Source organism: Rhodnius prolixus, unplaced genomic scaffold (assembly GCF_049639745.1).
Source record: "Rhodnius prolixus isolate KJV_2025 unplaced genomic scaffold, Rpr scaffold_5, whole genome shotgun sequence".
NCBI classification, from domain to species: domain Eukaryota; kingdom Metazoa; phylum Arthropoda; class Insecta; order Hemiptera; family Reduviidae; genus Rhodnius; species Rhodnius prolixus.
The window spans coordinates 19782016-19797040 of record NW_027411624.1 but is presented as its reverse complement, the minus strand read 5'-3'; the positions used below and the strand labels follow the sequence as shown (position 1 = coordinate 19797040).

The window sequence follows — 15025 nt, the reverse complement described above, 5'->3', positions numbered from 1 at the left end:
AACTTTAAAATACATTTGCGCGACCACCTTACCTGTAGGCCTAAAAAGAGTGAGTCTTAATGAAGCTGTTGAATAAGGCAGCTTCTATTGTTGAGGTATTTCAATAGCATTGGAGAAACCCCGAGGCACTCCTCATGAAAAAGATTTACGGTCACAGTTAGTCTGTGACCTCTTGATAGGAAATGTGGATAGAAAAATGAAACTCTGTTGGGAAACAATCATTTTGCACGCAAATCCATTTCTAATTGGACATGGATTATCTGAATGTCGCTCACTCTGCGCTGACATCTTTAAACAAACTGTAATTTTTTTTTTTGAGTAGAGTGCATGACAGTGAGCCGTTAGTGCACAAAACGTGACTTCTAGGCGCCACGGTAGCCGAGCGGTTAGAGGCGAGACCAGTAAAGGTAATATATATTGTGGTACTGGGTTCGATTCCCGGTATTAGGCCTTGGATTTTATTTAATGGTTAATAAAAGAAATTCACAGTAAAGTATGTTTGCTAATCGCCTCCGTCCACGACACAAAGTATGTTTGCTAGTCGCCTCCGTCCACGCCACCTAATTGGTAGTTGGACGTTAAGCCCCGCCTGAAAAAATAGGCGATTACTTTACTTTTACGTAACTTCTCCCTTCCTCTAATGAGAAAGCTCTACCCGATTCTAGATTGTGATAAAGTATCAGGTAGAAGGATGAAAAGAAAAAGAAGAATCAGCTGGTGAAAAACCAAGAATAATTATTGAAAATAAGAATGAAGTGTAGGGATAATGCCATAACAAAGGTTAAGCGTCAAGACGAAAACGCTTCTGACGAAAATCTTCTCCGTTTCTTTCAGAAATGGATCGAAAATGAAAGCAATTAAGAGAAAAACTTCAGATATACTTACAACCAATTTTTCAAAAAACTTTTGAACTTATGTTAAAAGTAGGAAGCTTCCGAACTAGTTAATGAAAACCTGAAGTGGGACTATTATGGCAGTGACTGATTTGTAGTGTTGTTTATTATAACAGTGAACGAATCTTATAACCTAAGATGACATGGATACCATATGATCAATTATTGGGATATCACGGAATACATAGAGATCAAAAGCGGAAAGAACTTGAAATTACTGGGGAGAGAAAAAACTTAAACTTAATATAATATTTATAGATTCATTTTCCATTTTAAATGTACTTTATAATCTTTATGTCGTAGACGAGAAATTTTCTCTTCTTAAAGATTCTTAAAGTTGCATACTAAGGCTCATAAATTTTAAAATACAAACATACGAGGGTCGTTTGAAAAGTCCGTGCAAAGTCAGAGAGATAGCACCACTGGCGCGTATCGAGGTTATGTTTAGTTAGTAGCATCTCTTGGAAGAACACACACCAAGTTTCAGCCAGATCGGTCTATTTCTTTGTGTTTGGCATTCGTTTGAATCGAGGAAGTCGAGTGATTTTCAAAAAATGGACGAAAAAGAATTTCGAGTGTTGATTAAACACTACTTTATGAAAGGCAAAACGCCTCAGGAGACTAAAGAGAAGCTTGATAAACATTATGGTGACTCTGCACCTTCGATTAGAACAGTTTATAAGTGGTTTCAAAATTTTCGGAGTGGCCATATGGGCACAAGTGACGCTGAACGTTCTGTACGCCCTGTTGAGGTTACTACTCCAGAAATCATTGATAAAATCCATGATATGGTGATGGATGACAGAAGAGTGAAGGTGCGTGAGATTGCTAGTGCTGTGGGCATCTCGAATGAACGGGTACATAATATTTTGCATCAACATTTGGACATGACAAAGCTATCCGCAAGATGGGTGCCGCGATTGCTCACGCTTGACCAAAAACGAAATCGTGTAAGGACGGTTTGCAGCTGTTCCAGAAGAATCCGCAGGACTTTAAGCGTCGTTTCGTCACTGTGGATGAAACATGGATACATCACTACACTCCTGAGACCAAAGAACAATCTAAACAATGGGTTACCAAGGGGGAATCTGCGCCAAAAAAGGCGAAGACCGTTCCTTCGGCCGGAAAGATTATGGCGACTGTCTTTTGGGATTCGCAAGGAATAATCCTCATCGACTATCTAGAAAAGGGTAAAACTATTACAGGTGCATATTATTCATCGTTACTGGACCGTTTGAAAACCGAGCTGCAAGAAAAACGCCCACGATTGGCCCACAAAAAAGTCCTTTTCCATCACGACAACGCACCAGCTCACACCTCAGCAGTTGTGGTCGCAAAATTAATGGAAATAGGGTTCCAACTCGTTTCACATCCCCCCTATTCTCCAGACTTGGCTCCCTCGGACTACTATTTGTTCCCCAATATGAAGAAATGGCTGGCGGAAAAAAGATTTTATTCAAACGAGGAGGTGATGGCAGAAACGAATGGCTATTTTTCAGACTTGGACAAATTCTATTATTTGGAAGGGATCAACAAACTAGAGCAGCGTTGGACGAAGTGTATAAGCCTAAAAGGAGACTATGTTGAAAAATAAAAAAGGTTTACCCCAAAAAATTAAGTAGTTTTTATTTTTGTACGGACTTTTTAAACGACCCTCGTATTCTACAGAGGAAACGTTTTATTTTTAGGAATGCTCATAAAAATTGGACTCGCCAATAAAGGTGAAGGTTTAGAGACTTATTAGAATTGCTTCACTCTGGATTCGTTATTTTGTTTAATTCTCAAAGCAAAACAAAAATACAAAAAAACCAAAAAAAAAACCTGACTTTAGTCATTAGAATATAAAAACTTACCTTGTTCATGTTTATTTTTTTCTAAAGCCACGCAAGCGGTCCTCCATTCTTGGAGTTCAGGTGAAGGTATCAGACCTGCTGAACCTCCTGAATTATCCTTTCTAGCCTGCCACCAATTGTGGTCATCTTTACTTATTATCTGTAAAAGATGAGTTATTATTAGTTATTTCAAAAACAAATAGAGCAATTTTTATCCTATGATCAGCATTGTAAATAAGGAATTAAGGTTTGGTGCTTTAACGTGGACAGCTCATATTTTTTAGAAGATTCTACGATTTCAAGCCATTTATATTAGGAACAACTCCATTAAATTACTCCTATAGGAAACTGGAATAGCGAAGTTTGAATGAAATTAATATTATTCGGTAAAAGAATATCATTTACCACAACCTATTCCAATTACAACAAAACATGTTTCCATCAACTCTATAGAGAAGTGTTTCCCAAACTGTTGTCGCGACTCCCTAGGGTAGGTGCATATTTAAACGGGTGGTGCATATATTGTACCAAATAATGAAATAAGTTAATATAAACTAAAATAAATATTCATTGAAATCAATTTTTAAAAAAATACAAATGGTTTTTTTAAAAATGTACAATTTTTCATAAATACGACATTTTTTGGCTCTAAAGAAAATTTGAGCACAATTATTTCTTTTAATACAAATCTAAATCATATTGCCTAAGGTTCTGGTCCTTCCTTTAAGGCCAAGTTTTTCATCTAAATCTCTTTAGAAAACCTCTTGCTTTGAGGTTGAGCCTCAGCATCACTTTCGTTTGCTTCATTTCCCATCATCCTCTTTTTCATCTTTGTTACATTCTTCTGATTCTATAAGCTTTTCGATTACAGTTTATTCTTTATCTTCAACTTTGTCTTTGTTCTTTTGCGTTCTTTCTACAATGTTCTTCGTGGACTCCATCCTCAAGGTTTTCCATCGTTACTGCGTCTTATCATCAGTATTCGATTTCATTTCATTTTAGTAATTATCTTTACTTTCTTAGTTCAATCTTTCCGTTTCTTAATTTTTCATCCTTTTTTAACTCTTATTTTATTGCCAACATTTGCTTGCGCTTAGAATTTCACCTTTTGGTTTTACTTCTAACCTGGCTATCAATGTAAACCGCCATATCTTCTTACTTAGCAGTCTACTCACATTCTTTTTATTAAAGCTATCATGTTTAATGTAGGCAGCGTCCTTTTCTTTAAACATCGTAGCGCGTCTTACAAAGATTTGATTAGAGCGATTAATTCTCAGCCATGGAAGATATTATTTTTATCGCTAACTATTCAGTGATTTCGTCTGAAATTAATTCATTTAAAAAAACGTAAAGATCTTTTATATTTATAGGTTCGAATAAATCCATTTAGAATCGCGCCAGTAAGCTATCACTTGAGAAAGAGAAAAAGTTCTACGAGGGTCGTTTGAAAAGTCCGTGCAAAAATAAAAACTACTTAATTTTTTGGGGTAAACCTTTTTTATTTTTCAACATAGTCTCCTTTTAGGCTTATACACTTCGTCCAACGCTGCTCTAGTTTGTTGATCCCTTCCGAATAATAGGATTTGTCCAAGTCTGAAAAATAGCCATTCGTTTCTGCAATTACCTCCTCGTTTGAATAAAATCTTTTTCCCGCCAGCCATTTCTTCATTTTGGGGAACAAATAGTAGTCCGATGGAGCCAAGTCTGGAGAATAGGGGGGATGTGAAACGAGTTGGAACCCTATTTCCATTAATTTTGCGACCACAACTGCTGAGGTGTGAGCTGGTGCGTTGTCGTGATGGAAAAGGACTTTTTTGTGGGCCAATCGAGGGCGTTTTTCTTGCAGCTCGGTTTTCAAACGGTCCAATAACGATGAATAATATGCACCTGTAATAGTTTTACCCTTTTCCAGATAGTCGATGAGGATTATTCCTTGCGAATCCCAAAAGACAGTCGCCATAATCTTTCCGGCCGAAGGAACGGTCTTCGCCTTTTTTGGCGCAGATTCCCCCTTGGTAACCCTTTGTTTAGATTGTTCTTTGGTCTCAGGAGTGTAGTGATGTATCCATGTTTCATCCACAGTGACGAAACGACGCTTAAAGTCCTGCGGATTCTTCTGGAACAGCTGCAAACCGTCCTTGCAACACTTCACACGATTTCGTTTTTGGTCAAGCGTGAGCAATCGCGGCACCCATCTTGCGGATAGCTTTGTCATGTCCAAATGTTGATGCAAAATATTATGTACCCGTTCATTCGAGATGCCCACAGCACTAGCAATCTCACGCACCTTCACTCTTCTGTCATCCATCACCATATCATGGATTTTATCAATGATTTCTGGAGTAGTAACCTCAACAGGGCGTCCAGAACGTTCAGCGTCACTTGTGCCCATATGGCCACTCCGAAAATTTTGAAACCACTTATAAACTGTTCTAATCGAAGGTGCAGAGTCACCATAATGTTTATCAAGCTTCTCTTTAGTCTCCTGAGGCGTTTTGCCTTTCATAAAGTAGTGTTTAATCGACACACGAAATTCTTTTTCGTCCATTTTTTGAAAATCACTCGACTTCCTCGATTCAAACGAATGCCAAACACAAAGAAATAGACCGATCTGGCTGAAACTTGGTGTGTGTTCTTCCAAGAGATGCTACTAACTAAACATAACCTCGATACGCGCCAGTGGTGCTATCTCTCTGACTTTGCACGGACTTTTCAAACGACCCTCGTATATCTTGACGAGAATTAATTAAATGTAAACAAAAAAAATCAAGTTCGGAATTCTCTTTGTCTAATCAGTATTTCAGCATTTCGGTGATCTCAGGCACCTGATTATAATTTCTCTGATAGATTAAAATTTAAACAATTCACTTACCTGTAGTATATCACCCGTCTTGAAAGCAATACCCGCTTGAGCACAGGGTATAAGGTCATCCTCTAATGGATCATAGTCGAATTGAGCGCGAACAAATATCTGTTAACAGAAATTTATAAATATATATTTTTTAAGTATGCGCATCGATCTTTTAAATACGTACTCACTTGCTTTTGCGTTTTGTTTTTTTCGTTTATTTATTCATTAGCCCGATATTCTAATAAACTGATTCAAATTTAGAAATAAGATTACCGTTTAAAGGAAAATAAAAATTTAAAAAGGATATGGAAAATGAAAACTAAACTAAAATATTTCCTTAGCTACTCGTAACAAAAAAGAAAAACTGAAACACCACTGTTCAGATGAGTGGCTTGTCTGGAATTACAGGACTAAGGGAAAACCAAAATTATTGAAATGAACTATTTTTAATAATATTTAATCAAAACCGATATTAATTTAAAATAATGTGGCATTAAAAAAAAAAAAACTGTACGGCAAATAACTATAACAAAAATATAAAACGAAAATAGAACAAATATTCCATATTTTCTTGTTTCCTGCAGGTCGAGTGTTAATTTATTCTTTAAAGTTGACTTGAAATGAACAAATGTTTCCAGCTACTTTTAGACGGAAAACCAAAATTAAATAAACAATCGAATGGACTTAAATTGACTAAAGAAGTAGAATAAAACTAAAAGTACGTTCATCAAAATATAACTAAAGTAAAGTTTGGATATAAGACAGAGTATTTCTTGGTAATTTCCTCATTCAGGCTTACTTAATAATTTATTATCGTATAAATGAACCAAGAATAGCTTTAAGAAACGTTAACCTCATATCTTAGTTTTACAAAAAGTTAAAATTATTACATCTACTTAAATTAGTTCCCTAACAATTCAACCAAAGGGCAATACTATATATTTTCATTCAAATAACACATTCGTGTAAATGCGTATTTATATGCTTTGGACATCACTTCTAAATAAAATAAAAAAAAATAGCATTTTTCTTGGAAGTTAAAAATGAATTTTCGAAGTATTTCACTAACATATAATTTTGTATTTCAATTCTAACCTTAAAATTCTGAAATTTATTGAAACCAACACCTAGATTCTAAACAAATCAGACAGCCAAAAAGAGGCGTCTTGATACTCCGGATTCCAACACAATGTTAAGTTAAGATCGTAGTAGTTATGTAGCAGGTGCTTAAGGTAGAAAAAAAAAAGCAAATCAAATCAGAAACAACTTCTGAAACAAGAGTTTGTATTCAAAGCTTTCAAAAATTTGTCTTCTATTTAAAAAAAATATATATATATATTGTGCTTTGCTTAGGACGTTCTTCATTTGAAGTCAATCATCCAGGACTATTTCTTGAACCAATTTCATGTCATGTAACTGTTCTAGGAATAATATATCCTTTTCTTTTTAGTTTTTATTTTAAGTAGAAGACATCAGCCCCTTCTCAGACTTCAGAACTATCTAAACTATCATCAGCATTTGCTGAAGAGCCCATCCTGGTTCAGAAGAGGCTCTTCTGAAAGTATGGTATCCTTCAAGAAGATCCTTAGGCTGGAAACATAGTGGAGCGGCGAGCAAAGCGGCGATGATAGCGAAGAGCAAAGCAGCGAAATCAAACACAAGTAAACATATGGGACCGCGCATAGTGGCGAGCAAAGCAAAGATAGAGCAACGCTATCTATAAAGAGTAGAGCGAAGCGTTATGACATGTTTGATTTCTTCGCTCTCATCGCGCTCAATTTGTAAAGGTTATTTTTCAAAGGTTATGGATATTGATACATTATTGGTTGTTTGTTTAAAGAAACCTCTGTGGGGCCATAGTATTTGTGAAGCTACAATAGTTTTTAATAATTAATAGTTTAAATTAATTAACAATTAGTAGTTAATGGAGAATTCAGGTAATTTTTGCTACATTTAATTTGGTTCTCAATCCCTTAATGCTAACTTTCATCTAAATACTAGGCAAAATTAAATTACATTTTCACGTCCTACTACTTCTGATCAGGACGAATTCTCCAATCCTTCTTCTGTAGCGTCGTACTACTCCAGTTTTTCAGATGAACAACATTAATTTATGACAAATCATGGTGTAGTGATTTAATAAAATTATTGTGTTTTTTTAATTGACTAATTTCTTTTTATCTGCATATATTTCTATTTTTTTATTTATTTTGATTTTCTTATCTTAAAGTAACTGCTAGGATTAATGGGGTTACACAGATTTGTATTTAGTAAATAACCTAAATAGTTAATTTTTCTATATTGTGCCTAACTCATGTTATGAGCTGTATTACTCAAAAACAATAAAATTTGATTTTGATTAATGGGGTTACACTGGGCTAATATGTAATCAAATGTTGATATAGACATTCGAAAATACGCATGAAACTTGCCAAGATGCTCCCGAAGTTGTTGGTACAAGTGATGAAATTCACCAAGTTCATTTCTAGACTTATTTATGTCATGTACACTGCAGCTCCTACTACTAAGCTGCTGCTAATACCAAAGTTTCAACGAAGAATTTTCATATAAAAATAGTTCCTCCATCTTGTTTTGTCAAAAGGAGGACGCGACTAAGCTCGTCACTATGTGCATGCGAATCTTTGCTCGCTGCTCGTCGCTCTCTTTGATCTGAAGTAGCTATCATCGCCGCTTTGCCCGCCGCTCCACTATGTTTCCAGCCTAACTGTTCAGGCTAATGTACGCTTCAACTCATTCTGAAGTGATTAGTGATACGAAGGTTTTCAATAGCAATGCAAAGCTTTATCCTCATTTCACATAGTTTCCATTCTCTTTATAGAAGCCCAGTCTGAATGATTCTGATCCATGAAACAGATCCTTGCAGTTTGCCAAGGCACTTAAACAAGGATATATTATTCCTAACCAACCATTAATTCTAACCTTAAAATTGAGTTGCATCATACGTTTTTGAACTTAAAACTTTGCTACTGGTGACCAATACTTAAATGAATATTGAATGTATAAAAGGATTAATATCTTTTTGCATAGATTTATCCACTTTTATGTTTGATTTGGATAACCTTAACCAGAGCAAAATACTGCTTAGCAGAATCTGGGAAACTGTATTATTTAACGTTTCAGGAACTTCCACTTTATGATGAGAAAATTGAAGGAACGTTATGGCAGAGAAGATCGTCTTACCATTTCAGATCACAAAAGGCAAAAACCTTACGAAGAATCATTTTTTTGAAAAGCTGACACAAATGCAAGACCACCATTTGACAGAATATTAAGACTATTCCTTCAATAAGCACAACAATTTAATCTAAAGAAATTCATAATATGAAGCTTATTTTAATTTTTTTTTAAATCGATGAGATGTACTTGTTGAGCCTGGAATATTCCATGATAGAAGGAACGAGTTTAGGCACATTTCTATCCTAGGGGTATCGGTGCCATCCACTTACCATTCTTAAAAAACAACTTTATTCAATTCATACTTATTACTTCCTTTTAATCATGACTAAAAACTCTTTTTACCATATTTTCTTATTATAACCAAAAAAAAACCTTCAATATCTCTTCGACATTTACAACAAAAGATACAAATATTGCAGACAATATTTTTTTAATACTATAAAATAGGTGCATCATCATGTATAAACCATAAATGTAACCTTTTATTTTGTTTTTTTTAATCTCGTTTTATATTATCTTTTTTTTTTTTAGTGATGATACATTTTCTTTTTGTAATTATTTTTTTGTTGACCTTAAAATAAATAGACTGATTTGAAGGCACTAATAAATGACAATTTGCAATGAAAAATAAATAAATATTGTAATTAAAAAATGCAGTTTAAAATATTCCTTGTTTTATGCAATTATTTTATTTATAATTTTATAATTATGCCACAAACACTTTTGTTGTATTTTTTAAAAGATCATTTTTTTAAAAAAAAAAAAATTAAAGAAGACTAATTTTCATGCTAAATATAAGTACAATGCAATATTTTCTAAATAAATAGTAATATAAACAATATTATGCTCGCAATAAATTCGCTATATCATGCCATGCAGTAATAATTAAAATAGAAAATTGCATTCCATTGCAATTTAAATTGAATAAAAAGTAACTCCTAAAAATAAATAATAATGTAAAATGTTGTCTTTAATTTATTTTAAAGAATTGGTTTCAATTAAAAGTACTTACTAATACTGGTGGTGGCTTTATCCTGAACAACTGAATAAAATTAAGGTTTTTGTTAAGCGTATAATTGTGATTTCTATTTTTTTTTTTTCTGGCGTCTTAAATGTTTTATTATTATTTTCATTGTTAGCATTGTAATTAAAATAATAATAATATTTGATTGCAGTCATTATTGCACTTTGCGTACTTTTAAATTGTTAATATTTTTTGGAATAATTAAGAATTTAAAAAAAGTATAGAAATATATATATTTAGAACGGTTTATATATATATTTTTAGCATGCGTTGGTAATAGTTATTTATTTAACGAGTGTGGAAAGTAGTACTTTTCCTCACGCGAGGCAGGGTTTGCACGCACGAGCGAGCGAAGCGATGCGAGTGCAAGTGCAAATTGCCGAGTGTGAGGAAAATACTTTACACTAGAGTTAAATATTATATTTTTTCTGCAACCATTTATTAACTAATAAATCTCACAATTGAGAATGGCAGGTAAAAAATACTCTAGGATTGTTGTAAATAGGGAGAGAATACAATTCAATAAAGATGTATATTGTAGATGTTGTGGTACAGGTGAGAAAGAAGATCTGCCTCACTTTCTGCTTTATTGCCCAGCCCTTTCTCCCTATAGAGCAATATACCTGGACAAGTACATTACAAGTAATAATATGTTGGACAATCTTGAAAGTATGCTATCTGATTTAGATATTAATAAAATTAACAATGTATATCTATTTGTAATTAATAGTTTAAAATTTATAAAATTTATGTTGACATGAGATAGTAGAAAATCATTTTATCTGGAAATAATTAAGTTATATATTATGTTTTATGCTGTCTTTGTTAGTCACTATTGTCAGATCAGTATTCAAAAAGCTTTGATCTAAATTTGTTTATTTATGAAAGATATTTTTTTATTAACTAATAAAATTAAAAATTCCATTTTTACAGGCTACAAAAAGTAATTTATTTATTATAAACATTTATTGTTATATTACAATTATTTACATTACTTACGTATTTACATTACTTATTACATTTTCTGCTGTTTCTTTTATTGATGGAGGAGTGTTTTCTAAACAGGAATCACTAGAATCCATTTTAAATTTCTATAAGGTAACACTATAACCTTTTTAACTGTTATAATTAAAAATATCTAATTATTTATTAAAGTATTATTTTTATTTCTATATTCCTTTCAATTTTTATTTTATTTTTTAAAATTCGTTTTTTAATTATTTAGTTACGTTAAATAAGCTTATTAAAGTTTTACAGAAAATATTTAATAACAAAACTTCTTATATCAAGGAAGCACAATAAAGTTTTTCCACTCACTAGTGAGGAAAGTGACACTAATGGGAATATTTCCCCACTAGTGTGGGAAGTTGGGCATTACACAGCTGATTTTAATTGAGTAATGAGAACTTTCCCACATGGTTGCAGAAAAAATATCCTTTTCAGTTTAAATAATTTTTTTTTTCTGCAATCCAACAATAATTTGATGTTTTTAAAGTAGTGTGAAATATTTAAAGTATTTCTTTTATTCAAACTTGAGTTAAAAATCATCGAACATACCTTGTTCATCAAGGCAAACGTTCGAAGCCGAAAATGAACTCATGAAAAGGTTTTTGGATGTTTTATAGCGATGTTAGTACCAAAAAAATGAGTTTTAATCCCCAAGAAGTGACTATCAGGAATTTAGGGTTTTTATACACCCTGCGTCTACAAAAAAAAATGGAGGAAACCTGAAGAGTATTTTACATGCTTCTCTTTCTGGATATAATAGATTCTCGCTGGGTAGTTCACTCCAAGCTGTCAAGATAACCGTGTTTTCATTAGAAATGCTTATTAGGTCAACGGTGAGTTCACAGAGGAGAGTGGCTATTAGTTTGTTTTCAACTTTAACACTGAATGAAAGTTGTTTCTTTAGTTATGGTGCTTCCATCTGCGAATAATAGTACAGTTACCGCACGTAATGCTTATTTTTATTCAATGAGATCTTGCTAGCTCCAACAAAATATTTAGCTACAAGGTGGGATCAACATGGAGATGTAGGTTATAATCTCCAGCATGGATTTGCCGTACATTGGGTCTGCGTATTTTACTATTAGAATAATTCCTTCTCTAAAGACTCTGAAGACAGTCGACAGCATCCCGCCTCCGTCCAGAACCTCACCAATACTCTCAGCCTCCACATCTCGTCCTATATCATTTCGGGGTTCGTTCAAGTTCATAGAATGTTGAGCTAGACCATTTTCTTCCATGTTTATCAGCTTTTTTTCTTTAAGCTCAATCTCTAAATACCCATGAATCCAGAATCTTTAACCTAGGCAAGATTATCCAGGCGTCTTTAAATGCCTTCAAAGCTGACTGTCAATCAGAGAAGATCTGTTTAATGTTTATTTCAGTGGTGAAGGAGGAAGTGTCACCTTCTTTTTGGACTTGGAGGCCCGGCAATCGCAAGTATAATTCCTTCAAACAATCTTAGGGTGGCCCCGGAGATATTTTATTGTAGGGTATACTTTCTGCCTGCATTTAAACATAAATATAGCGTTAGGAGCGTGTACGGTAGCATTGGCTGAATGTTGGAGGTCGGATTCGAGTTAATTTTTTTTTTTAAAACACTATTATACCTTCTGCTACTGCGACCCTATTTGGCTGTACGGCATCGAAGTATAGGGAATCGACTAAGCGTTCCAACTCTCTATGCCTCCAGACATTACTGTCAAAAATACTTCGAAAACTTCTAAACGCTCCGTTCTATGTATCTAACCTCACTTATCCATAATAATCTCAAAATCCCTTTCGTTAAAGATCTTGCTAAAACTCGTTTTCTCACAATTTCATTCCTCTACAGCAACTCATCCTAACCCTCTCTTAGAACACCTATCTTCTTCCACATTACCAGGTAATCCTCCAAGAAGATCCTTCTTGTTTAATTCAAGAACAATATGTTTACTTACATTGGAGTTGTTAATTAACGTAGCAGACTATGAAGCCTAAAAGTAGTGAATTAGGCTAGCTATTTCCCAAAATTCGGTGTAAGAAGAGATAAAACGTATTGTATATCGTTTCGCTTAGGAGGTAATCTACCGATTTTGACTTGTTGCTTAAAAATTCAGGGATCATTAAATTAGGAATAGCAATAACAGGATCGACTCATCCCTAAGCCTGATGGAGGCTTATTTTTCTTCAGAGCTATCCAAAACCACCCTACATTTCAGTCCTAACCTTGCTTCTCGTGACTCTAGGATATTATAGAGCTAATGTTTTTAATGTAAAAAGTTTTGTGTTTCTACTAGTAGTTACTGATACTGTTTATTTGCTATTATTTTCAAAACTGATTCAATGAAGAAGCGCGTAGTCTATCAATCAATATTTTAAGAGATTCAGTAACCTTCTTAACTTGTTAACTAATAAATTTGGTTGCAGAAAAAAAATGTCCTTCGACACTTCAGCGATCATGGTCATTTCTAAGGGCTCGATTGTAACAAAACGAAAAAAAAGAAAGAAAGGGATTAGCATATTTCAAATTGCTCGGTAAATAACTATTTATTTAGTAATTCTTGAGGAAAAATAATTTAAATAAAATGAATTTTGAATTTAAAAAAAAATTGAAATGCAATCAAATGAATAGTAAACAAAATTAAAGGTTAGACAACACAATAAAATATCTTTAAAATAAGAAAAACCTTCCCCAAAAACAATGTGCCCAACTTTAACTTTAATTAATGAACAAATCAAATAATTTAAAAATTGGAAATACCACAGCTGTTAAAATATTTGTATTTTTTTTTTATTTTCTTATTTTAGTGATATTTTCTTTGTTTAACATTAAATAACTACTTACGGTATTTAATAAAATAATATTTTAAAAAGAAAATATAATAAAAATCCACATCTAAGCATCAAAATTCTGTATAAAAAAATAAATTAGGAGTTGTTTTAAGCTCTTTTATAGCAATGGTCCAAATCGCCAGCAAACATTATTTTATTTGTAATAAGAAGTACATTTATAGAAAAATAATAGTAATAATAGAACACATGAAATTTAAAAACATGTGGTTGGAACCATAATGAACTCAAAATTCTCGAATTACCAAACATGATTATAGATATATTATAGTATTCGATGGCCCTTGGGCTAGAATTAGAATTTATGCTACATTCGTAAGATATGCTATTTTACTGCACTTCTAAATATGCACCCAGCTAGTTTACCGAAGTATATAAGCTTAGCTAACTAAATCATGTATAAATGTTTCAAATGATTGCCTAAGTTTTCCTAGTAGAGGCTTAATATGAAACAGTTTTCAGGCTGCCTTTAAATTTATAAATGATAACATTATGCGTCTAGACTATAGCAGATAATCTCCATTGCTGATCAATTATTTAACTTGATTTCGTCACTGGTTCAACAAGAGGCACGAATTGGAATTCATTACTATGCAGTTTTTAATATGTATTACTTTTAATAAAAGTTAAATACCAACTTATAAAGGTCATATTTACTAGCTGTATTAAATACAGTTGTGAATTTCGTATAAAATTAAAAAATATTATTTATTATTATGGGTAAAGATTGCCAGGTGATCTGATTAGAGCACTTTAGCACAAATTTTGAAAAAATGAAGGTACTTTTCCGTTAGCCGGGCGCTGTTTTGGGTAAAACTGTTTTCTTTACAATTCATTAATATTTGTTTTGCTTACTATTAATTAATATTTGTTTTCGCCTATACAAAGCTCCCTAATAATGCCTCAATATTTACCGCAGAAATTGTAGCGATTTGGAATGCGGTAATCCTGGCGGAACAAATACAAAGTAATGACATAATAGTCATTCTTAGTGATTCTAAAAGTGCACTCCAAAAAAATAAAGCGCCCGGGCGATGTTTTTGATCCCATAATTATAGAAATTGTAAGTCATTTGATTAATGCAATGGGTAGGTTGCATCTGGTTTGGCTGAAAGGGCATGCTGGGATAGTTGATAACGAGAAAGTCGACGTGCTAGCAAAAAGAGCGATTTTGTTAGGGGAACATACTCCAGTGCTCAATTTAGCGGATTTCGAAGGTGCTTTAAGAAAGCGTTGTTATGACGCATGGCAAAAGCTTTACGATCTGGAAAAAGAAATTAAGGGTAAATATTACGCTGATTTACAGCCTAGATTCCCAACAAGCCATGGATTGTAGAAGTACTGGAGGGGAAAAGGCAATTTTACACAACAATAATGCGACTGAGGTTCA

General features: G+C 33.3%; 1 protein-coding gene across 15 annotated transcripts in view; it reads right to left on the bottom strand.

The window, feature by feature from the left end:
* The window catches only part of CASK (peripheral plasma membrane protein CASK), an 820695-nt gene that overhangs the window by 23133 nt on the left and 782537 nt on the right, over window positions 1–15025 (bottom strand). For 11 of the 15 annotated variants that reach the window (XM_074135060.1, XM_074135061.1, XM_074135059.1 and 8 more), the window contains 3 exons: window positions 9787–9816; window positions 5598–5696; window positions 2747–2885 (listed from right to left, as the gene is read on the bottom strand). In XM_074135060.1, coding sequence (XP_073991161.1) covers window positions 2747–2885; window positions 5598–5696; window positions 9787–9816 — 268 coding nt within the window. The remainder of the gene's footprint in view (window positions 1–2746; window positions 2886–5597; window positions 5697–9786; window positions 9817–15025) is intronic. The other 4 variants (XM_074135065.1, XM_074135066.1, XM_074135072.1 and 1 more) reach the window with 1 other exon arrangement.